The following is a 25,051-nucleotide window of genomic DNA, read 5'->3' as shown; positions in this document are numbered from 1 at the left end:
GGCCCAAGGAAAGCCTCCCATAGGGCTCAATGGCACTCTGCAGCTCCAACCCGGCCCGAGGAAAGTCTCCCATAGGGCTCAATGGCACTCTGCAGCTCCAACCCGGCCCAAGGAAAGCCTCCCATAGGGCTCAATGGCACTCTGCAGCTCCAACCTGGCCCAAGAAAAGTCACCATACTGAAGCTTGAATGAATCCGAAACTTTCGTACTCAGCGCGAAAGCTGCACAAAAGTCGCGACTTTTCGCGCAAGTCGTAGCGCTACGACAATTTCCAAAAAAATCGCAAAATACCGATCATTACGAAAAAAACGCCTTCGGACCATTCGTGGGTTAGTAAATCAGCCCCATAGGGTGCCATTTTTTTTCTGTGACAAATACTGGCCTTTGGGTTGGGGGTAAATGGACGGGGGCAATGGGTGGACTGGGCAGGGTTATTGGTGCATCAGAGATGGGCCCATAGAAATAAAGTAGTAATCGGCAGCGGAGAGGGTCAGGGAAGGGAGAGATTTATAGTACAAGTACATTGCCAGTATATTTGTAATACCGGTACCAACCCTAGATGGTGATTTCCCTACATGTGCAGGGCTTGAATATCTGTATGGTAACTACTGTATGTCAAGTATCCCCTTTAAAGGGGATCAAAACACTGTTGCTTAACACTTTACTGTGTTGTCGCTGGACTACAAATTGCTGGATAAATGGGAAAAACCCTAATTTTGTAGGCAATTATGAATAATATATGGTGCTGGTTTCCCTTTGGGCTAAACCTTAATCCTGTCTGTAAAAATGGCCCCTTTATTGGAGCTCCCTATAGATCCTATCACTTCTCTGTCAGAGTATGAATGAGGGGTGGGCGTGTCCTAACGGTCCCTGCCAGAAGCACAGTAGGAGGGGGAGAGCCAATCACAGCCCTGCACTCACACAAGCACAGACAGGCTTCAGTTCCCTATCAGGTCAGCCTAGCTGCTGATTGGTTCCTATCCCACAGTGCAGGGTACGGAGGGCCGCCGGCTCCCCAGCTCATCCAGAGAATCCAGCCAGCAGGAAGTGGAACAGATGAAATTCAAAAGAGACTTGAACATGTAAAGGTAAACAAAGGTCCAGGGCCGGATGGGATTCATCCCAGGGTATTAAATGAGCTGAGCGCTGTGATTGCCAAACCTCTTCACTTCATTTTTCAGGATTCATTGAGGTCTGGCATGGTGCCGAGAGACTGGCGGATTGCTAATGTGGTGCCGTTATTTAAAAAGGGATCCCGTTCTCAGCCTGAAAACTATAGGCCTGTTAGTCTGACATCAGTAGTAGGAAAACTTTTGGAAGGGGTAATAAGGGATAGGGTACTTGAATACATTGCAGTTCACAATACTATTAGTTTGTGCCAGCATGGTTTTATGCGTAACAGATCTTGCCAGACTAATTTAGTTGCCTTTTATGAGGAGGTGAGCAGGAACCTTGATGCTGGAATGGCAGTTGATGTCATCTATTTGGACTTTGCTAAAGCGTTTGATACAGTACCTCACAGAAGGTTAATGATCAAATTAAGGAATATTGGCCTAGAACATAATATTTGTAATTGGATAGAGAACTGGCTGAAGGATAGAGTACAAAGAGTGGTTGTAAATGGAACATTTTCTAATTGGACCAGTGTGGTTAGTGGAGTACCGCAGGGGTCAGTCCTTGGGCCTTTGCTTTTTAACTTGTTTATTAATGACCTGGAGGTGGGCATAGACAGTACTGTTTCTATTTTTGCTGATGACACTAAATTGTGCAAAACTATAAGTTCCATGCAGGATGCTGCCGCTTTGCAGAGCGATTTGACAAAATTAGATAACTGGGCAGCAAACTGGAAAATGAGGTTCAATGTTGATAAGTGCAAAGTTATGCACTTTGGTAGAAATAATATAAACGCAAACTATCTACTGAATGGTAGTGTGTTGGGGGTTTCCTTAATGGAGAAGGATCTAGGGGTTTTGTAGATCACAAGTTGTCTAATGCCAGGCAGTGTCATTCTGTGGCTACTAAAGCAAATAAAGTGCTGTCTTGTATAAACAGGGCATTGACTCAAGGGATGAGAACATAATTTTGCCCCTTTATAGGTCCCTGGTAAGGCCTCACCGTGAGTATGCAGTGCAGTTTTGGGCTCCAGTCCTTAAGAAGGATATTAATGAGCTGGAGAGAGTGCAGAGACTGCAACTAAACTGGTAAAGGGGATGGAAGATTTAAGCTATGAGGTGAGACTGTCAGGGTTGGGGTTGTTTTCTCTGGAAAAGAGGCGCTTGCGAGGGGACATGATTACTCTGTACAAGTACATTAGAGGGGATTATAGGCAGTTGGGGGATGTTCTTTTTTCCCATAAAAACAATCAACGCACCAGAGGTCACCCCTTTAGATTAGAGGAACGGAGCTTCCATTTGAAGCAGCGTAGGGGGTTTTTCACGGTGAGGGCAGTGAGGTTATGGAATGCCCTTCCTAGTGATGTGGTAATGGCAGATTCTGTTAGTGCCTTTAAGAGGGGCCTGGATGAGTTCTTGATCAATCAGAATATCCAAGGCTATTGTGATACTAATATCTACAGTTAGTACTAGTGGTTGTATTTATAGTTTATGTATGTGAGTGTATAGATTGGTAGGTGTGGGTTAGGTGTGCTGGTTTTACTTGGATGGGTTGAACTTGATGGACACTGGTCTTTTTTCAACCCTATGTAACTATGTAACTATGTAAATATGTAACTAGATGGGCGGGGCTAGTGGGGAATTTCTCAATAAATCAGTCCGAAACACAACTTTTTTAGCACAATCCTTCTATATCTAGAGGAGTATAATTCCCTGGGACATTGTTAATTTTTATAGGATATGTCTCCTTTAAAGCAATTTGGTGTAAGGAGAGGTGCCTTACCGGCACGGCGGGGACGCCCGCCGCGCTGCCATCGGCGGGGACGCCCGCCGCGCCGTCTGCTCCCTTTGCCGGCTCCTTCCTAGGTGCGCGCGCGCGCGCACTTCCGCGTCTTAAAGGCGCATGCGCGCTGACGTCATGACGTCAGCGCGCAAAGGCGCGAAATTCAAAATATTTAAAGGGCCATTTGTATTAGATTGATTGCCCGTGATAGGAATTCATTCCTGGTGCCTTTTTGAGCCTTGTGTATTTCGTTCCTGTATCCTGCTTGTTGCCTTCCTGTGTTTTTGACCCGGCTTGCTCCTGACTATTCTGATTATCCATATCTGACCTCGGCTTGTACTTCAACTACGATTTCGTCTCATCCTGCTGTATTGATTATCCGGTTTGACCCTTGCCTGTCTGACTATCCTCGATTACTGCCCGCCCCGACCTAGCCTGCCTGACGACGACCTTGTTTAACCCTATTTTGTACCGTGATCTTCGGCCTAACTGACTTTATCTACAGTCGTGCCCCTTTGCTTGCCAGAACTCCTGCCTTGTCCCCCTCGTTAAGTCCAGGTGGCATCTGAGTAGCTGAGGGCTCCTCCCGAAGCCAAAGGCGGTCACATTACTGGTGAAGCCGAGCCAAGACAAGGGAACTTGGCATCTGTTCTGGTTTAGGGTGCCGACCGTGACATTATCACGGGCCATGGAGGACCAAGATCACGTTGAGTCCGCTGCTGCTCCTCCCACTACATCTGCTACCACTGAAGCGCTTCTTACTGCCCTGCTACAGCGCTTGGAGGATCAGGAGCAAAAGCAGAATTATCTCCTGCAGGGTTTCCACAATCTAACCCGCCAGCTGGAGACTACGCAATCTTCGCAGCAGCAACCTGTTCCTAGTTCTTCCCCTTCTGTGGGGGCATCTGCTATGGGAGGTAACACCTATAGGCCCCAGGAGCCTAAGATTGCATTTCCCGAGAAATTCTCTGGGGACAGGTCAAAGTTTTTCGTCTTCAAAGAGGCGTGTAAATTATATCTTAGCTTTTTCCCTCATTCATTCCCTTCTGGTGAGGAGAAAGTAAGATTTGTTATGACCCTTCTTCTGGGAGATCCCCAAGTTTGGGCCCTTAGGCTGCCTCCCTCTGATCCAGCCCGCTTTTCCCTTGATGTATTCTTTCATTCCATGGCGATCCTTTATGATGACCCGGATCGTGCATCATCTGCCGATTCGGCGATTCGAAAACTGCGCCAAGGGAGACGGGATGCAGAGGTGTATTGCACAGAGTTCCGCCGGTGGGCAGGAGAAACTGAGTGGAACGATGCAGCCCTGCGCAGTCAGTTCCGTATCGGGCTATCCGACTCTATTAAAGATAGCCTGGTGAATTACCCCTTGTCGTCCAGTCTGGATGATCTCATGTCCCTAGCCATCTAGATTGATAGGAGACAAAGGGAGAGAAGGAGTGAAAGGGGTCATACTAATTTTTCTGGGGTTACTTATATGAGGCCTGACTTAGTGACCAATGTTAAGTCTTCGGCTTCCCCGGTGTCTCCACCTCAGGAGGAGCCTATGCAACTAGGCCTATTCCATCTCTCTCCTGAGGAAAAGACACGCAGGCGGACCCTTGGGTTATGTTTATATTGTGGGGACAAGGGTCACTTTCTCAAACAATGCACCAAGAGGCCGGGAAACGCCCAAGCCTAAATGAAGAAGGGGAGCTTCATTTGGGTGCAGGCGTTTCCTCTCCCCAATTTGCCTCCAAGGTTCAGCTACCGGTCAAACTGTCCTGGCCTACGGGCTCCGTTAACTTGTCCGCTTTCGTGGACTCTGGGGCAGAGGGTAACTTTATTGAGGCCAGATTTGCTGCTAAACATGGCATTCCTGTAGTCCCTCTCAGTGTTCCCATGAGGTTATTAACGGTGGACAAAAGACCTTTAGGGTCTGGTGTAGTAAATAAGAAAACTGTATCTTTATCCTTATGTGTGAACGATTTCCATGTTGAAGAGATAGTCCTTTTTCTTATTGAAGGTGCCTCTTCTCCACTCATTTTGGGTTTACCCTGGCTCCAGGTTCATAACCCCCAGATTAACTGGGTTACTGGGGAGGTTTCTCAATGGGGTTCTTGTTGTAGGGGTATCTGTATTCCCTCAACTATAGCAGCCACCTCACTTGAGGGGTTACCTGCAGCCTATTCGGCTTATGCCGATGTCTTTTCCAAAAAGGCGGCCGAGACCTTACCCCCACACAGACAGTATGACTGTCCCATTGATCTGGTTCCAGGTTCCTCTCCCCCTCGTGGTCGTACATACCCTCTTTCCCTACCTGAGTCCCAATCCATGAAGGAATATATCCAGGAAAACCTCGAAAGAGGTTTTATCCGGCCTTCTAATTCTCCTGCAGGTGCTGGGTTTTTCTTTGTGGGTAAGAAGGATGGGGGTCTCCGTCCTTGTATAGATTACAGGGGCTTAAACAAAGTCACTATTAAAAATCGCTACCCTCTCCCTCTAATTTCTGAGTTATTTGACCAGGTTAAAACAGCCAAGATCTATACCAAGCTTGATCTTAGAGGTGCATACAATCTCATCCGCATTAGAGAGGGGGACGAGTGGAAAACTGCTTTTAACACCAGGGATGGCCACTACGAGTATTTAGTAATGCCCTTTGGGCTCTGTAACGCCCCCGCAGTTTTTCAAGAATTTGTCAACGACATCTTTCGTGACCTACTGGGGGTATTCGTAGTGGTCTACCTCGACGATATTCTTATTTTCTCTTCTAATCTAAATGAACATCGTAAACATGTGTGTGAGGTCTTAAAAAGGCTAAGGGAGAATAATCTGTATGCAAAACTAGAGAAATGTACCTTTGAAGTTTCTACTGTTCAGTTTTTGGGTTTTATTATTTCCGGCAAGGGTCTAGAGATGGATCCAGGTAAAGTGAGAGCTGTCCTAGATTGGGCCCAACCCTTTTCGTTACGCGCTATACAAAGGTTTCTTGGTTTTGCCAATTATTATCGTCAATTTATTAAGAATTTTTCTCTAATTGTAGCTCCCATCACGAATTCAACTAAAAAAGGCGCTGATCCCAGTATATGGCCTCCTGAGGCTGTACACGCGTTTGAAACCCTCAAAAAAGAGTTTAGTTCTGCCCCTATCCTTAGACCTCCCGATTCCGCTCTCCCTTTCATTGTAGAGGTAGATGCCTCTGAGGTAGGAGCTGGGGCAGTCCTGTCTCAAAGACACCCGATAACCAACAAGATGCATCCCTGTGCCTTTTTCTCTAGAAAGTTTTCACCTGCAGAGATCAATTACGATATAGGGAACAGGGAATTGCTGGCCGTGAAATTGGCTCTCGAGGAATGGCGCCACCTTTTAGAGGGGGCTAAACATCTAGTTACGGTCTATACCGACCATAAGAATTTACTTTATATTGAATCCGCTAAGCGCCTGAATCCAAGGCAAGCCAGGTGGGCTTTATTCTTTTCAAGGTTCAATTTTTCTTTAACTTTTAAGCCCGGTTCAAAGAATACCAAGGCGGATGCACTCTCTAGGAGTTTCGACTCAGTTTCCTCCGACTCTAGTGAGTGCACTCCTATCATTCCCAGGGAAATAATTGTTGCAACCTTGAGGTCTGACCTCTCTTCCTTATTGTCCCCTTTACAGTCTTCTGCTCCTGCTGAAACACCATCTGGTAAATGGTTTGTTCCTGAGGTACTTAGGGAGCAAGTATTAAGAGAGGCTCATGATTCTAGGGTGGCGGGTCATCCAGGTATTGCAAAAACCATTTGTTTATTGTCCCGACATGTTTGGTGGCCCTCCTTCAAACAGGATGTTAAAACTTTTGTCAGTTCCTGTTCAGTCTGCCAAAGGTCTAAGTCATCTCATCATCGGTCCCAGGGTCTGTTAAATCCCTTACCCATCCCAGAGAAACCATGGTCTCACATTTCCATGGATTTTGTTGTAGAGTTGCCCCCTTCTCAGGGTAAAACAGTGATTTGGGTGGTGGTTGATAGGTTCAGTAAAATGGCTCATTTTATTCCTCTTCCACATCTCCCTTCTGCTAAGACCCTAGCTGATTTATTTATTATGCATATTTTCAAGTTTCATGGATTTCCTGAAAATATTGTTTCTGACAGGGGGGTTCAATTTGTTTCTAAATTTTGGCGTGCTTTCTGTACTTTGGTTGGGACGGAATTATCTTTTTCCTCTGCCTATCACCCCCAAACTAACGGTCAAACTGAAAGGGTGAACCAGTCCCTTGAACAGTATCTCAGGTGCTATGTATCCGATAACCAGTCCACATGGTCTGAACTGCTTCCCTGGGCAGAATTTGCATACAATAATGCTACCCATTCCTCCTCAGGGAGGTCTCCTTTCTTTGTCGTTTATGGGTTACACCCCAAAGCATTTTCTTTTTCTGGCTCTAATTCCCCTGTACCCTCTGCCAATACCTCTGTCTTAAGATTTTCTGAAGTCTGGTCACTAGTTCATGATTCACTATCTGCAGCTTCCCTAGCCCAGAAAAAAGCTGCTGACAAATCCCGTAGGGAGGCTCCCCAGTACAAGGTGGGGGATTTAGTGTGGTTATCAACCAAGAATATTAAGTTAAAGATTCCCTCTCCCAAACTGGGTCCCAGGTTTATTGGTCCATATCCCATCATTGCAATAATTAACCCATCTTCTGTCCGTCTTCAGTTACCTCCTAATTTCAGAATTTCTAATACTTTTCATGTTTCTCTCCTTAAACCTGCTGCTAACACTCGCCATCAGTCTGTTCCTCCCCCGGTGTTGATTGAAGGTCAGCCTGAGTATGAGATCCAAGAGTTCCTCGACTCCCGCCGTGTGAGAGGTAAACTTCAATATCTTACTAGGTGGAGAGGCTTCGGTCCTGAGGAGAACTCTTGGGTCTCAGTTGATGACATCAAGGCTGATCGCCTCAGGAAACAATTCCATTTAAAGTTTCCTGAGAAGCCTGGGGGTCCAGTGGCCCCCCCTAGAGAGGGGGGTAATGTAAGGAGAGGTGCCTTACCGGCACGGCGGGGACGCCCGCCGCGCTGCCATCGGCGGGGACGCCCGCCGCGCCGTCTGCTCCCTTTGCCGGCTCCTTCCTAGGTGCGCGCGCGCGCGCACTTCCGCGTCTTAAAGGCGCATGCGCGCTGACGTCATGACGTCAGCGCGCAAAGGCGCGAAATTCAAAATATTTAAAGGGCCATTTGTATTAGATTGATTGCCCGTGATAGGAATTCATTCCTGGTGCCTTTTTGAGCCTTGTGTATTTCGTTCCTGTATCCTGCTTGTTGCCTTCCTGTGTTTTTGACCCGGCTTGCTCCTGACTATTCTGATTATCCATATCTGACCTCGGCTTGTACTTCAACTACGATTTCGTCTCATCCTGCTGTATTGATTATCCGGTTTGACCCTTGCCTGTCTGACTATCCTCGATTACTGCCCGCCCCGACCTAGCCTGCCTGACGACGACCTTGTTTAACCCTATTTTGTACCGTGATCTTCGGCCTAACTGACTTTATCTACAGTCGTGCCCCTTTGCTTGCCAGAACTCCTGCCTTGTCCCCCTCGTTAAGTCCAGGTGGCATCTGAGTAGCTGAGGGCTCCTCCCGAAGCCAAAGGCGGTCACATTACTGGTGAAGCCGAGCCAAGACAAGGGAACTTGGCATCTGTTCTGGTTTAGGGTGCCGACCGTGACATTTGGGAGCTGTAGTTCAGCATCACCAGGGTTGTAGTCTTATAGCAATAGAACTTTTCCCCAGCCCTCCAGGGCCTGCAGCTATATGCAAATCAGTCCTCCAATGAGAGTCCTGCCTGATCTGGAGAAATCTGGCTTCATGTTTTTTGCTCCTGCAACTGCCATTGGAAACATTAAAAGCAAATTTTCCCAGTACCAAACAAGCATGTCCTCTCTCCCCATGTTTGATCCCAGTGTAATATAATGGAGCCAGATTTCCTAATAATCTCTCTATGTAGAATAACAGCAAGGTGAGTAACAGTACTGGGAAGCAGCATTCACACGGGTGAGCACTCTCGCATCTCTAATTAAGTGTCGGATCAATTCGTTTAGGACATTAACAGCATAATGGCTAATATCAAGTGTAGTAACAGTACTTCAGTTAGGGGGTGTGCATCTTCGTTCTTTGTTAAGGGGTGCAATTCAAGACCCTCCCACTGAAAGGTGGAGAAAAACTTAATCCTCTGGCCAAAGGCTATGCAACCCTGGGGTCCTGGATGAACACAGGAAAGAACACCATAGAAAAACACAATGGACATTGGCAATTTGCACTTTCAATTGTATGTTATGGTCTTTCACCCCAGCCTGTTGGGCACTGGGATAATCTGATAGGCTGGGGCTGCATACAGCCACTCTTCTTATCATTTTATTCCATGTATTCTTTTACTCCTAATGGAATCACCTCCGCACTTTGTTTTTAAGCACTTTTGGTGCAACAGAGCCTCGAAATGATGTTCACTTTTCAAAAAAGCTTAAGTTGTGTTTGGGTGAAGTTCCCCTTTAACTCACAGATAGCTGGATAAAAAGTTAACAAAAGAGCAACAGATTCTTCTCCTTATTGGATTTATGCACGTTAGCTGAATGTCACAATGGCCCTTTCTGTGCTACTGTTGTATGTAATTATACTGTGGCTGCTTTACGTTGGTTCATCAAAGGGCGCCCCAATGCTAAAACAGAGGGCGTGTATTTAATATCCTCTGTTTGTTCTTTCTAAAGCCAAACACAAGATATTTACAGAAACACCGTAATCAGAAAAAAAGCAGTTACGTGCCCCTGAATATTGTGGAATATTATTATGACTATCATCCTTTATATAACAATACACTTATATATATATATCCCTATCACTCTAATCTGTTCCTTGATGTATGAATAAATACCATTTTATATGCTGAAATCCAGCTACAAAACAGTTCTTCTCTTTCTGCATCATTTGCAATCCTGGCAGGGGAGGAGGGACTAAAACACTGATGTTACAAATTGTAACAACTTCCCCACAGCTTACAGACAGCCTGCAGGAACTACATAACCCACAATGCATTGCACTGGGATGTTGCTTTCCTTATTGACATCACATGTGCAGCAGGGAATTGTGGGATTGGGAGGAGGCAGGCTGAAGGCAGGCTGAGGACAGGCGACTACTGTTACATTTTATTTGAGTCACAAAGTAGTCAGCCAATCAGCAGGGGAACAGGAATGAAATACTGAATTCTGGTCTTGTCATTTCTAGGATGGCTGATAAAACCTTCGGAGGAAAGGATAGCCCCGCCCACGCAGAACATAAGGAAGGAACTTGTGTCAGAAATGAAAGCAGAAAACATAAAACAGTTCCTTCGGTAAGAAGTTTTAATGTAAATGCATTGATTTGTCATTAAATTCAGTCAAGTGAATAGGTTGGTTTATATGTGGACAATCCTTGGGATTTAGGGTCAAGATGTATCTTTTTTTTTTTAAAATAAAATGTACTGTCCTATTAAAATTAATTGTGACAAGTTCTTTCCAGTAGGTTCTGCTTATATCCTTATGAAAAACACAGATATTAAAAACAATAAATAAACAATAAATAAGTACAAGTGGATCTTTTAGCAATATGCCCCTGAGGTGGGCAATTTCTGGCTGACTCCGAGGGTCAAACGATCATAATAGGCAGCAATGCAGGCTATCGGTAGAGGACTGCTTCAATAAACCCAAGCAGTCTTCGTCCCGCCAGGATTTTTAAACCTATCCAATAGATATCTGCCGATTTTCTATTGGTTAGGCCAGGGGTCCCCAAACTTTCTTACTCGTGAGCCACAGTCAAATGTAAAAAGACTTGGGGAACAACACAAGCACCATAAAAGTTCATGGAGGAGCCAAATAAGGGCTGTGATTGGCTATTAGGGGCCTCTATGCACCCTATCAGCTTACAGGGGCTTTATTTGGTAGGAAATCTTGTTTTTATTCAACCAAAACTTGCCCCCAAGTCAGGAATTCAAAAATGACTCCCTGGTTTGGGGGCACTGAGAGCAACATCCAAGGGGTTGGGGAGCAACATGTTGCCCCTGAGCCACTGGTTGTGGATCACTGGGTTAGGCCATCTGGCATTGCCCATACACTGGCAAATAAGCAGCTGACCAAGCCCGAAGGGGCCAAATTGCCAGTTTAATCTGCCTGTGTACCAATCTGTACCAGTGGCTCAGGGGCAACATGTTGCTCCCCAACCCTGTGGATGTTGCTCTCAGTGCCCCCAAACCAGGGAGTTATTTTTGAATTCCTGACTTGGGGGCAAGTTTTGGTTGAATAAAAACAAGATTTCCTACCAAATAAACCCCTGTAAGCTGATAGGGTGCATAGGGGCCCCTAATAGCCAATCACAGCCCTTATTTGTCACCTCCATGAACTTTTATGGTGCTTGTGTTGCTCCCCAAGTCTTTTTACATTTGATTGTGGCTCACGAGTAAGAAAGGTTGGGGACCCCTGTTGTAAGCGATCTCAGACCATATTCCTTCATTCCATGGTTAACAACCACTATAACATTATCCTGTTTTACAGAGACTTCACAAAGATTCCTCATCTGGCTGGAACAGAACAGAATTTAGAGCTTGCAAAGCGAATTCAGAAGCAATGGATGGATTTTGGGTTAGATTCTGCAAAGCTGGTTCATTATGACGTCTTGCTCTCGTACCCCAATAGCAGTAATCCCAATTATATCTCCATCATTGATGGACATGGAAACGAGGTAAGTAAAATACCGAATTGTCTCTTGTAACAATTTTTTTAAATAATTTCCGTGTGGTTTATATGAGACTACTTTTTCTGTAGAAAAATAGTTACTAAGAACCCCCAAATACATGACAGTCAGCCAGTCAGTAGGCATTATTCCAGTAAGGGGCAAAAACACAGAGTCAGTTGGCACAGAACAAAAATCCAACCATAATAGGAAATACATTCATATTTAGTCCACATGAATGTGAATTAAAATTGTTTTTCCCCTCATTTTCAATATTTTTTCCTATTTATGAAAAATGTAATTATAGCTAAAATATTATTTTATTCAGGTTTTTTTTTGGGGGGGGGGGGTTATAAATGTTTGACAGCTTTGAGGAGTAAATGACAATAATTTAACTTTAGGTTCAGTTTTCCAGCATTCTATCACAAGTTACTGTGCCAGAAGAATGGAATTTCTTGCCATGGACGAAAAATATTTAAAAAAATACATAAATAAAAAATAAATAATTTCTTGTCATAGACAAAATATATTTTCATACATTTTCTCAGGGGGGAGGACATTTTAAGACTAGCTGAGACAAAAACTCTATTCAAAATCATTCTATTAAACTTTTAAAGATTTTAGCAAAAAAACATAAAAATAGTCTAAATGTAGAAAATTCACCCCCCATACGTCTGTAGAAGCTCCCATGGTTTTACTTGCTGAATTTTTTTGTGCCTGAGTCTGAGCTTTCAGCCAGCGCTACACATTAGAACTGCTTTCAGCTAACCTATTGTTTCTCCTACTCCCATGTAACTGGAGGAGTCCCAAGCCGGACTTGGATTTCTTACTATTGAGTGCTATTCTGATACCTACTGGGAGCTGCTATCTTGCTCTCTTCCCATTGTTCTGCTGATCGGCTGCTGGGGGTGAGAGGGGGCGGGATATCACTCCAACTTGCAGCACAGCAGTAAAGTGTGCCTGAGCTTTCAGAAGGAGCCAGCGCTACACATTAGAACTGCTTTCAGCTAACCTATTGTTTCTCCTACTCCCATGTAACTGGAGGAGTCCCAAGCCGGACTTGGATTTCTTACTATTGAGTGCTATTCTGATACCTACTGGGAGCTGCTATCTTGCTCCCTTCCCATTGTTCTGCTGATCGGCTGCTGGGGGTGAGGGGGGGGGGATATCACTCCAACTTGCAGCGCAGCAGTAAAGTATGCCTGAGTCTGAGCTTTCAGCCAGCGTTACACATTAGAACTGCTTTCAGCTAACCTATTGTTTCTCCTACTCCCATGTAACTGGAGGAGTCCCAAGCTGGACTTGGATTTCTTACTATTGAGTGCTATTCTGATACCTACTGGGAGCTGCTATCTTGCTCCCTTCCCATTGTTCTGCTGATCGGCTGCTGGGGGTGAGGGGGGGGGATATCACTCCAACTTGCAGCGCAGCAGTAAAGTGCAACTGAAGTTTATCAAAGCACAGGTCACATGGCTGTGGCACCCTGGAAAATGAAGAATATGGCTAGCCCCATGGGAAATTTCAAAATGAAATATAAATAAATCTATTTGTGCTTTTGAAAAACAGATTACAATGCAGAATTCTGCTGGAGAAGCTTTATTAACTGATGTGGTTTAAAAAATGTGTTTTTTTTATGCTAGTATTCCTTTAAATATCCCAAACCGAGTGCTTCCCTGCTAATCCACCTTGCCCCCAGAGCTCCAAAACTTTGTATAAGTAAATGGTATCTGTGTATATTCCTTCAAATGAACTGTTTAAGTGAGTTGAACAACGGAATGCAAATAGTAAACCAATAAAGAGTGAGTTATAATAACACGGGATTTGTGCCAAAATCTAATCTCTGCTCTTATTTCTGCAGATTTATAACACTTCTTTGTTTGAGCCTCCTCCGACGGGCTATGAAAATTTCACAGACATAGTCCCTCCGTATAATGCCTTCTCTGCTCAAGGAGACCCAGAGGTAAATGTTTGGATAATGTGCCGCGGGCTCAGACACAAGACGCATTATCAGTTTAAGCAACTTTGCTTCTTGTTTATGTGGGGGATCCGTTCAGGCGACGTGGAATTTTTTTTCATGGATTTTCCAGTGACTTCCATAAGTCTGAATGTCTCCTCCTATGTTTTTTGCTGACTCGGAGGTGCTGGGATTATTAACCTTTCTAATGGCAGGATCTCATCGCCCAGGGGTCCCCAACCTTTCTTAGTTGTGAGCCACAGTCAGATGTAAAAAGACTTGGAGAGCAACACAAGCACCATAAAAGTTCATGGAGGAGCCAAATAAGGGCTAGGATTGGCTATTAGGGGCCTCTATGCACCCTATTGGCTTACAGGGGCTTTATTTGGTAGTAAAGCCCAAGCCCAAGCAGTCTTTGTCCTGCCAGGATTTTGAAACCTGTCCAATTGATATCTGCCCGATTTTATATTGGTTAGGCCAGGGGTCCCCAACCTTTCTTAAGCTGGCCATACACGCACCGATAATATCGTACAAAGCCTTGTTTCGTACGATATTCGGTGCGTGTATGGCAAGTCGGCGAGTCGACCGATATCGCAAGAGGCTGCTGATATCGGAAAGAATTTGATCGGGCGCCATAGAAGGTGCCTGAGCAAAATCTGCCATCAGAGCTGAATCGGCAGAAGGAGGTAGAAATCCTATTGTTTCTGCCGCAAAGATCGCAAATCGCCACGTGTATGGCCGCCATTACTTGTGAGCCACAGTCAAATGTAAAAAGACTTCGAGAGCAACACAAGCACCATAAAAGTAAATCTTGTTTTTATACAATCAAAACTTGCCCCCAAGTCAGGAATTCAAAAATAACTCCCTGGTTTGGGGGCACTGAGCGCAACACCCAAGGGGTTGGGGAGCAACATGTTGCCCCTGAGCCACTGGTTGGGGATCACTGTCATAGCCATTTGATGTGCTACTTTAAGAGCATTTTTGCCTGAAGCACGAGTTGCAAGTGGAGCGTCGGAAGCCACATTGCCGGTTTAAATTCCAAACTGGAGACCTGCAAAGCAAACATTTATTAATTGTAAGATAAATACAATCTAATACGATGCGAAAAAAGGTTTAGTTGCAATTAGTACATTTAGGAATTTGCACGTATCCCCTTTGCAGTTGCAAATAATATGTTTCGCATTTGGTTTTAGTACTATTTTGAATTTTTACCCATTCCACCTCCCTGAAATGGACTATTAGATTTTCTTTTCAAATCCAGACTTTTCAAAAAGTAATTACTTGTACTGATTTCAGTGCTGTGGAGGAAACTTCATGCTCCTTTTGAAAATGCAGATTATGTGATTATAGGGGTGTCTTTAGTGTGGCTCTGTGACTAAATGATTTTTCTGAGCCCTTATTGATATTTAAAGTGGGATTGTCCATCCTCCCATTTACTGTAGTTAATGAATTTTAACAGCTACCAAAGGGCTGCAGGTTGGGCAGAATTCATATACATTGCAACAGGCACCAATTCTCCCTACTATACTTGCTATCCCACAGCCCCAGTCCCTTCCCAGAGGCTATTATCCCCCCACTGCTACTATAGGCACCATCTCTCCCTACTATACCTGCTATCCCACAGCCCCAGTCCCTTCTCAGAGGCTATTATCCCCCCACTGCTACTATAGGCACCATCTCTCCCTACTATACCTGCTATCCCACAGCCCCAGTCCCTTCCTAGAGGCTATTATCCCACTGCTACTATAGGCACCATCTCTCCCTACTATACCTGCTATCCCACAGTCCCAGTCCCTTCCCAGAGGCTATTATCCCCCCACTGCTACTATAGGCACCATCTCTCCCTACTATACCTGCTATCCCACAGCCCCAGTCCCTTCCCAGAGGCTATTATCCCCCCACTGCTACTATAGGCACCATCTCTCCCTACTATACCTGCTATCCCACAGCCACAGTCCCTTCCCAGAGGCTATTATCCCACTGCTACTATAGGCAACATCTCTCCCAACTATACCTGCTATCCCACAGCCCCAGTCCCTTCCCAGAGGCTATTATCCCCCCACTGCTACTATAGGCACCATCTCTCCCTACTATACCTGCTATCCCACAGCCCCAGTCCCTTCTCAGAGGCTATTATCCCCCCACTGCTACTATAGGCACCATCACTCCCTACTATACCTGCTATCCCACAGCCCCAGTCCCTTTCCAGAGGCTATTATCCCCCCACTGCTACTATAGGCACCATCTCTCCCTACTATACCTGCTATCCCACAGCCCCAGTCCCTTCCCAGAGGCTATTATCCCCCCACTGCTACTATAGGCACCACCTCTCCCTACTATACCTGCTATCCCACAGTCCCAGTCCCTTCCCAGAGGCTATTATACCCCCACTGCTACTATAGGCACCATCTCTCCCTACTATACCTGCTATCCCACAGTCCCTTTCCCTTCCCAGAGGCTATTATACCCCCACTGCTACTATAGGCACCATCTCTCCCTACTATACCTGCTATCCCACAGCCCCAGTCCCTTCCCAGAGGCTATTATCCCCCCACTGCTACTATAGGCACCATTTCTCCCTATTATACCTGCTATCCCACAGCCCCAGTCCCTTCCCAGAGGCTATTATCCCCCCACTGCTACTATAGGCACCATCTCTCCCTACTATACCTGCTATCCCACAGCCCCAGTCCCTTCCCAGAGGCTATTATCCCCCCACTGCTACTATAGGCACCATCTCTCCCTTCTATACCTGCTATCCCACAGCCCCAGTCCCTTCCCAGAGGCTATTATCCCACTGCTACTATAGGCACCATCTCTCCCTACTATACCTGCTATCCCACAGCCCCAGTCCGTTCCCAGAGGCTATTATCCCCCCCACTGCTACTATAGGCACCATCTCTCCCTACTATACCTGCTATCCCACAGCCCCAGTCCCTTCCCAGAGGCTATTATCCCCCCACTGCTACTATAGGCACCATCTCTCCCTACTATACCTGCTATCCCACAGCCCCAGTCCCTTCCAGAGGCTATTATCCCCCCCACTGCTACTATAGGCACCATCTCTCCCTACTATACCTGCTATCCCACAGCCCCAGTCCCTTCCCAGAGGCTATTATCCCCCCACTGCTACTATAGGCACCATCTCTCCCTACTATACCTGCTATCCCACAGTCCCAGTCCCTTCCCAGAGGCTATTATCCCCCCACTGCTACTATAGGCACCATCTCTCTCTATTATACCTGCTATCCCACAGCCCCAGTCCCTTCCTAGAGGCTATTATCCCACTGCTACTATAGGCACCATCTCTCCCTACTATACCTGCTATCCCACAGCCCCAGTCCCTTCCCAGAGGCTATTATCCCCCCACTGCTACTATAGGCACCATTTCTCCCTACTATACCTGCTATCCCACAGCCACAGTCCCTTCCCAGAGGCTATTATCCCACTGCTACTATAGGCACCATCTCTCCCTACTATACCTGCTATCCCACAGCCCCAGTCCCTTCCCAGAGGCTATTATCCCCCCACTGCTACTATAGGCACCATCTCTCCCTACTATACCTGCTATCCCACAGCCCCAGTCCCTTCCCAGAGGCTATTATCCCACTGCTACTATAGGCACCATCTCTCCCTACTATACCTGCTATCCCACAGCCCCAGTCCCTTCCCAGAGGCTATTATCCCCCCACTGCTACTATAGGCACCATCTCTCCCTACTATACCTGCTATCCCACAGCCCCAGTCCCTTCCCAGAGGCTATTATCCCCCCACTGCTACTATAGGCACCATCTCTCCCTACTATACCTGCTATCCCACAGCCCCAGTCCCTTCCCAGAGGCTATTATCCCCCCACTGCTACTATAGGCACCATCTCTCCCTACTTTACCTGCTATTTCATAGATACAATCTTTTGCCTGAAGGGATTTTCAGGAATAGTTATTGTAGAAGCGGATGCAGTTGTCTCTCTGTTGGACCATAGTAGCACATTCGTGGACCACCCTAAAGACAACTTGTGGAGTTTGATTCCTAATAAATCAATTCATTTAATGTATTTGTCTTTTTTTTTTTACCAGGGTGATCTTGTCTATGTAAACTATGGCCGTACAGAAGATTTTTTCCATTTGGAAAGAAATATGGGGATTAACTGTACTGGGAAAATTGTTATTGCTCGATACGGTAAAATCTTTCGAGGAAACAAGGTAAGAGACTCTGTACTATAAGTAATGGGAATAATCACAGTAATAGGATTATTGTGAGTAATAACAGACAGGAGGCCGGGACAGGGAATAAGAGAGTAAATTGTGAAGGGCATTTATATAACTTATGGGAAAGGGATGTGGAAATGTAAATAAAACACTGCAGGGAGGAAGGAAGGGATAAATGTACACTTGTATACTGTACTTTCCAAGGTCTTTATGGAATTACGATTCAAATAAACCTCAAAATTATGCTCTGTATCCTTAAGGTAGTGGTTCCCATATTGTGCAGCTTGGAGCATGGGGTCTCAGGCTGAAGGCCAGTTTGGGAGAGAATTGTGGAGAATGGGCATTTGCTCCTAGATACACCTTAAACCCCAGGTTGAAGGCAAGTTAGGGTGAGATTTGGGGTGAATATCTGCTGCTCTTGAAATCTTAAGCTATGACTGAATACACCAATGGTTAGATCTTCAAGTGGAGCTTTGCTGAAAAAGACTTTAAAGGGGTAGTTCACCTTTAAGCAACTTTTTAATTGGTCTTCATTATTTTTTATAGTTTTTTAATTATTTGCCTTTTTCTATGCAAGTTTCAAATGGGGGTCATTGACTCCACCACCAAAAACTATTGCTCTGTGAGGCACCAGTTTTATGGTTGATGTGTTCTTTTTATTACTTTTTTTACTATTTGGGTTCTCTCCTATTCATATACCACTTTCTCATTCAAACCACTCTGTGGTTGCTAAGGTAATTAGGGGCCCTAGCTACCAGATAACTGCTGAAATTCCTGGAGAGCTGCTGAACAAAAAGTGAAATAATTAAAAAACCACAGATTATAAATAGGTAGATTGAGAGAGGAGGAAATCCAATAGGGATAGGTAGAGTTATGGAGGGGCGGAGAAAGCAGGGGGCATCAGATTTTATGTTCCACTTAGCCTTTACCTCTTGTGCAACTGTATCATTTTCAGTAGTCATAACATGCATAAATTCATTTTGTTACACGATCAAAGTCAAGACGATACGGAACTGATGCCTGCGACCCCTTTACTTAGCTTAAATAAGTAGCCCCTGAGACAGAAAATCCTCTAATGTGTGGGTGGGATTAAACCGTAATAAAGTCAAAAATAAAATAAGCTTTTTTTTCTAGAAATCGTTCTATAGAAATCGATGCAGACCTATTTCAAAGAAATATCTGAATCTCTCTACTATATGCACTTGTCTCTGATGAATGCGGCGTTTTGCTTTCATACTGATCCCTAGTGCTCGCCTGATTGATCGCCGGATCAGCGCACAACCAAGATAAACACTTGTTTTTCATCCCAGTGGGACGCTCAGCCTTCCCTCAAGTTATAAAGCTTAGTTCCCATCTCTGTAAACACAAAAAGACTGGAGCCGTACTTCTTTTTAGTAGAGTTTCCAGCAATGGACTTTCTATTAACCATTTAGCTGTACATGCTTAACTTTTAAAGGAAAACTATACTATATAGGTCTGTATTAAAAAAAACAGCTCATATGTAAAACCCTGCTTCATCTAAATAAACCATTTTCATATAAATATACTTTTTAGCAGTATGTGCCATTGGGTAATCCTAAATAGGAAACTGCCATTTTAAGTACTAAGGGCCGCCCCCTGGGATCATAGGATTCACAGTGCACACAAACAAGCCAAGGCACACATACATGCTAGGCCCCATCAGCCAATGAATGGGCAGAGTTCTGCCTTTTGCTCCCACACTACTTCCTGTTACAGTTAGAGCTGCATCACTTCCTGTCAGCTGATCTCTGAGGGAGCACACAGCCCATCACTAAATGGCGGCTCAAGGGAAAAGATGTAAAATGGCAATATTTACTGATATATATATTCCAGTTTGGTGAGATTCCTTAATAGGCCACTTAATATGATATAAACTCTCTGTTGGTTAAGTATTTATTCTGGGGGTATAGTTTTCCTTTAATGAATGTGTTTCCCAACTGGAGGTCCAACCCCAGGCAAAGGGCCCATAGGAAGTTGATGAAGGGGCCTAATCTCAGTATATGCTCTGTGGGTGGAGCCTGAACATATATTGGGCTTGAACTCTGTCTGGTTTACCCCTACCCCAATGAAGATGAAGAATTCTAAGCTGGACAGCTGAGAGCCTAAACTGATGCAAAAACTAAATTGATTAAAGCACATTTCCTGGTTCCAAGTGTTGCCATGAATTCTATTGGTCCAAGAGCATGCACTTGTACAAAACAGGTGCCATGTCAGGATACTGATGAGCTTATTTCTAATTATTATTTCCTTTCAATAGGTTAAGAATGCAATGTTATCGGGGGCAAAGGGAATCATCCTTTACTCTGATCCAGCAGATTACTGCGCTCCTGGAGTAGAACCATACCCACATGGTTGGAATCTCCCAAGCGGTGGAGTCCAACGAGGGAATGTCCTCAATCTGAATGGTGCCGGAGACCCGCTGACGCCTGGCTATCCAGCAAAAGGTCACTATCTGAATAATTACCTTGGAGAATAATGCATCAACAGTCTTCACAGAACAGAATTTATAACATGTAATTGTTCTGTCCAGTAGACATCTCAATATACCTCCAAATATTCCTTACAAACAGGTCCTGCTCACTTCTCACTTGCAGACCTTTTTACTTACCTATGGTAGCTACTTACCTCTGTTTTCTATTTTCTTGATGTATCCGTTTTAAGGAAAGATTGCGCCCTTTAGGAAATATTAAATTAAGTCTCTTACATTTGGCTATGGTGTCTGCAGGGACATTACCTCCTGGAAATCTATATATTTGGCTCAGATGGTTATCCAAGTATCCTACTATTACCTCCCTAGGTCCTAAAATTACTTCCTAGGGTCCTCCTATTACCTTTCCTAGATCACTACTATTACCTCCCCAGGTCCTACTATTACCTTACCTGGTCTTGCTATCATCTAATGATACAGGCTTTTCTATTTGCACAAAGACCATACACTTCAATACACAGACTTAATTCATCATAAGAAATCTTGTTATTATCCACTGGTAAGCATGGAAGTTCAAAATCTTTTAATTATGTATTTATACATTTACCCATAGAGTTCACATACAGATATGAAGCTGATGAAGGAGTGGGACTTCCCAGCATTCCTGTTCATCCTATTGGATACCGTGATGCAGAGGAAATACTCAGGTAAGTTGCTGGACTTGGTTTAAGGTCTAAAGGTGGCCATACATGGGCTGATTGTAGCTGCTGATATGGGTCCCTTAGACCGATTCGGCAGCTTATCGGCTTGTGTATGGGCACCAATGATGGGCCTGAAATTGGCCAGATCTCAATCGGGCAGGTTTGAAAATCAGTTGGATTGACGGGCACCTATACCCATCATTCTAATTTGATAATTTGGCCCCAGGGCCAAATGACTGAATTAGCCGATATTGCACACCAGTAGGTGGGGATATCCGGAGAAGATGCGCTCGCTTGGCGACCTTGCCATGCGGGCGTATTGTTACGTGTATGGCCATCTTTACCAGTACCCCACTGGGCAGGGGGTGCCTTTGATGGAGTTTTGGCTAGCGTGTATGGCCACATTAAGGCTTTGTTGCCAATGTGCGCAATTTTATATATCCAATATCTTCACAAAAGTGTTTGCTTTTTATTTAACAACAAACAACATGTTTAAATAACATTTTACATTGAGATACACCTGCCTTTGTGTTTATTTGCTGTACTTGTTAATAGGCTAATGGGCGGAGCCCCACCGCCAAGCGCTTGGAAAGGAAACCTCGATGTTCCTTACAACATTGGGCCAGGATTCCTCAAAAACATTTCTACAGGGTAAGCCAACGCCTTATTTACTTTAAGGTGATACTGACTTGTTCCTATGAAGATCCATAAGGAAAGTTTCAGTATTGTTAGAGATTTGTGGCACAAAAAAACGTACTGCAGCCTACAGCCCAGTGTGACTGACACAACTGCCAATGATCCTTAAGGTGGCCATACACGGGCAATTGTAGCTGCCGATATCAGTCCCTTAGACCGATTCAGCAGCTTATCGGCCGTGTATGGGCACCAACGACTGGCCTGCCCGACCGATATCTGGCCTGAAATCAGCCAGATATTGATATTGATGCAGGTTAAAAAATTCAGTTGCTGTCCCAGAACCGACTGCGCCCTTAACAGTTGTTATAATTCGATCGTTTGGCCCCCGTAGGTGGGGATATCAGGAGAAGATCCGCTCACTTGGCGACCTCGCCAGGCGAGCAGATCATTACGTGTATGGCCACCTTTACTCAGGTAAGTACCACTGGGCAGGGGGTGCCTTTGGTGGAGTTTTGGCTAGCTACATTATAGTGCCACAATTTTTCACTGACACATTACTATAGATTTTCATAGGAATGCAGAAAACTTTACCATACCTGAGTAAACAGCCGTAGAATCTCCCTCCATTTGTTTAAGATAGCAGCTGCCATTTTAGCTTGGTCTCCGTAGCTTCCTGCTGCAGCTTTAGCCATTGGTAGCATAGATAACACATTGTGATGGAAGGGGGAGTGAATTCTTCTGAATTCTTATTGGAGGGGGGAGCAGGAGAAGGGAAAGAGGAGAGAGCTGCCTAGACTTGTGCCCCAAACCTGAAGGAACCCTAAAGGAAAGGGAGTCTGATACCCAAGAACATGTTTACAGAAAAGGAGACAAGAAATCCTGTGTTTCTTTTGATAGAGAACTCATTGCAGCGTTTCTGTGAGTGCTTATGGCTGTATTTACATACACCTTTCATATAAAGCTTACTTACTTTTAAATTTCCTTCTCCTTTAAAGGGAAAATATACCTTCCTGTATGACATGAGATCCTTCAGTTGGGCTTATGTAAAAAAATAGTGCATAAATAGAGTCTGAACTTCCAAATATAAATTTATTTTTTAGTCATACCAGGTTCAAAGGAAACCATGATAGTCTATCTCTGAGCTTTGTGGGACCAGTTCTCCGCCCTTCTTTGGCTCACAATGTAATGCCCCTCCATCAACTTTTTTCCTTTGTGAAGTGATGGGTTCTGGGACTTGAAGTTCCTCTGCTTTGCAGAAAATTCGTATACCAACCATGATGAAAATCAGAGGGACTTCTAGGGGTGGGCGTGACTCTGGTTCTTGCGAGTAACATGGTTTCCTTTCAATCAAGTAAGGAGGACAGGCGTCCATGTTTATAGTATAGATTGCATTAATGCTATGTGCTTTCCTTGGTATTATTCCAGCAAAGGGCGTTTGACCTTATAAAACTGTCCAGGATCGATGTGAACGTGTCATTGAGGCAAAATCAAGATTATGTTTTTTTTTTTTTATTATTATTTTATCATTTAAGTAACCTTTAAGGAAAATGAGCTTTTAAAAACATTTTGAAGAGAGAGAAAAAACAAAAGCATCATCTTCCTCAGGCTGAAAGTAGTTTCTTTCCCTCTGCCCCATAACTGATGTCTCCCCATTACAGAAAGGTCAGGATGCATGTCCACAGCAACAATGAAGTTACAAGGATTTACGATGTCATCGGCACCATCCGGGGAGCTGTGGAGCCAGGTGAGGGGAATGAGTAATGGGAAAATGGAGATTTCATATCGCTCTATATGCACGCTTTCAAAATTCTGTGTAATTTAGTGTAAAAATTCACAAAAAAAAACCTTAATTGCAATGAAAATCGAATTGTTCTCTTAATTTTGATAATTTGATCCCAACTAAGATATAATTACTCCTTATTGGGGGCAGAACAGCCCTATTGGGTTTATTTAATGGTTAAATGATTCCCTTTTCTCTGTAATAATAAAACAGTACCTGTACTTGATCCCAACTAAGATATAATTACCCCTTATTGGGGGCAGAACAGTCCTATTGGGTTTATTTCATGGTTAAATGATTCCATTTTCTCTGTAATAATAAAACAGTACCTGTACTTGATCCCAACTAAGATATAATTACCCCTTATTGGGGGCAGAACAGTCCTATTGGGTTTATTTAATGGTTAAATGATTCCCTTTTCTCTGTAATAATAAAACAGTACCTGGACTTGATCCCAACTGAGATATAATTACCCCTTATTGGGGGCAGAACAGCCCTATTGGGTTTATTTAATGGTTAAATGATTCCCTTTTCTCTGTAGTAATAAAACAGTACCTGTACTTGATCCCAACTAAGATATAATTACCCCTTATTGGGGGCAGAACAGCCCTGTTGGGTTTATTTAATGGTTAAATGATTCCCTTTTCTCTGTAGTAATAAAACAGTACCTGTACTTGATCCCAACTAAGATATAATTACCCCTTATTGGGGGCAGAACAGCCCTGTTGGGTTTATTTCATGGTTAAATGATTCCCTTTTCTCTGTAGTAATAAAACAGTACCTGTACTTGATCCCAACTAAGATATAATTACCCCTTATTGGGGGCAGAACAGCCCTATTGGGTTTATTTAATGGTTAAATGATTCCCTTTTCTCTGTAGTAATAAAACAGTACCTGTACTTGATCCCAACTAAGATATAATTACCCCTTATTGGGGGCAGAACAGCCCTGTTGGGTTTATTTCATGGTTAAATGATTCCCTTTTCTCTGTAATAATAAAACAGTACCTGTACTTGATCCCAACTAAGATATAATTACCCCTTATTGGGGCAGAACAGGCCTATTGGGTTTATTTAATGGTTAAATGATTCCCTATTCTCAGTAATAATAAAACAGTACCTGTACTTGATCCCAACTAAGATATAATTACCCCTTATTGGGGCAGAACAGCCCTATTGGGTTTATTTAATGGTTAAATGATTCCCTATTCTCAGTAATAATAAAACAGTACCTGTACTTGATCCCAACTAAGATATAATTACCCCTTATTGGAGGCAAAACAATCCTATTGGGTTTATTTAATGTTTTTTTGATGTTTTAGTAGACTTGGTATGAAGATCCGAATTACAGAAAGACCCCTTATCCGGAATACCATTGGTCCCGTGCATAACGGGTCCTATACCTGTACTAGCAATGTCTGTGGGTTCAAACTTAAAGGGGTGTTTCTCCTTTAGGTTAACTTTTAGTATGTTATAGAATGGCCATTTCTTAGCAACTATTCGGTTGGTCTTCATTTTTTATAGTTTTTGACTTATTTGCTTTCCTTCTATGACTCTTTCCAGCTCTAAAAAGGGGGTCACTGACCTTATCAGACAAAAAGGCCCTATCCTCCCATCCTATTCATATTCCATTTCCTCTTTAAAACCACTGTCTGGTTGCTATGGTAATTTGGACCCTAGCAACCAGATCCAACCTGGAGAGCTGCTGGACAAAGAGCTAA

At 44.2% G+C, this 25,051-nt stretch overlaps 1 protein-coding gene across 3 annotated transcripts in view; it reads left to right on the top strand.

The window, feature by feature from the left end:
• Positions 1-25,051, top strand: part of naalad2 (N-acetylated alpha-linked acidic dipeptidase 2) — a 55,982-nt gene that overhangs the window by 12,471 nt on the left and 18,460 nt on the right. For all 3 annotated transcript variants that reach the window (NM_001030382.1, XM_012957076.3, XM_031896013.1), the window contains 8 exons: positions 10,125-10,230; positions 11,426-11,612; positions 13,462-13,563; positions 17,634-17,759; positions 20,044-20,230; positions 20,828-20,921; positions 21,471-21,566; positions 23,210-23,295. In NM_001030382.1, coding sequence (NP_001025553.1) covers positions 10,125-10,230; positions 11,426-11,612; positions 13,462-13,563; positions 17,634-17,759; positions 20,044-20,230; positions 20,828-20,921; positions 21,471-21,566; positions 23,210-23,295 — 984 coding nt within the window. The remainder of the gene's footprint in view (positions 1-10,124; positions 10,231-11,425; positions 11,613-13,461; positions 13,564-17,633; positions 17,760-20,043; positions 20,231-20,827; positions 20,922-21,470; positions 21,567-23,209; positions 23,296-25,051) is intronic.

This window comes from Xenopus tropicalis, chromosome 2 (genome assembly GCF_000004195.4).
Source record: "Xenopus tropicalis strain Nigerian chromosome 2, UCB_Xtro_10.0, whole genome shotgun sequence".
In the NCBI taxonomy this organism is placed as follows: domain Eukaryota; kingdom Metazoa; phylum Chordata; class Amphibia; order Anura; family Pipidae; genus Xenopus; species Xenopus tropicalis.
Note: the sequence above shows the minus strand (reverse complement) of the source record. Positions and strands in the feature narration are given on the sequence as shown.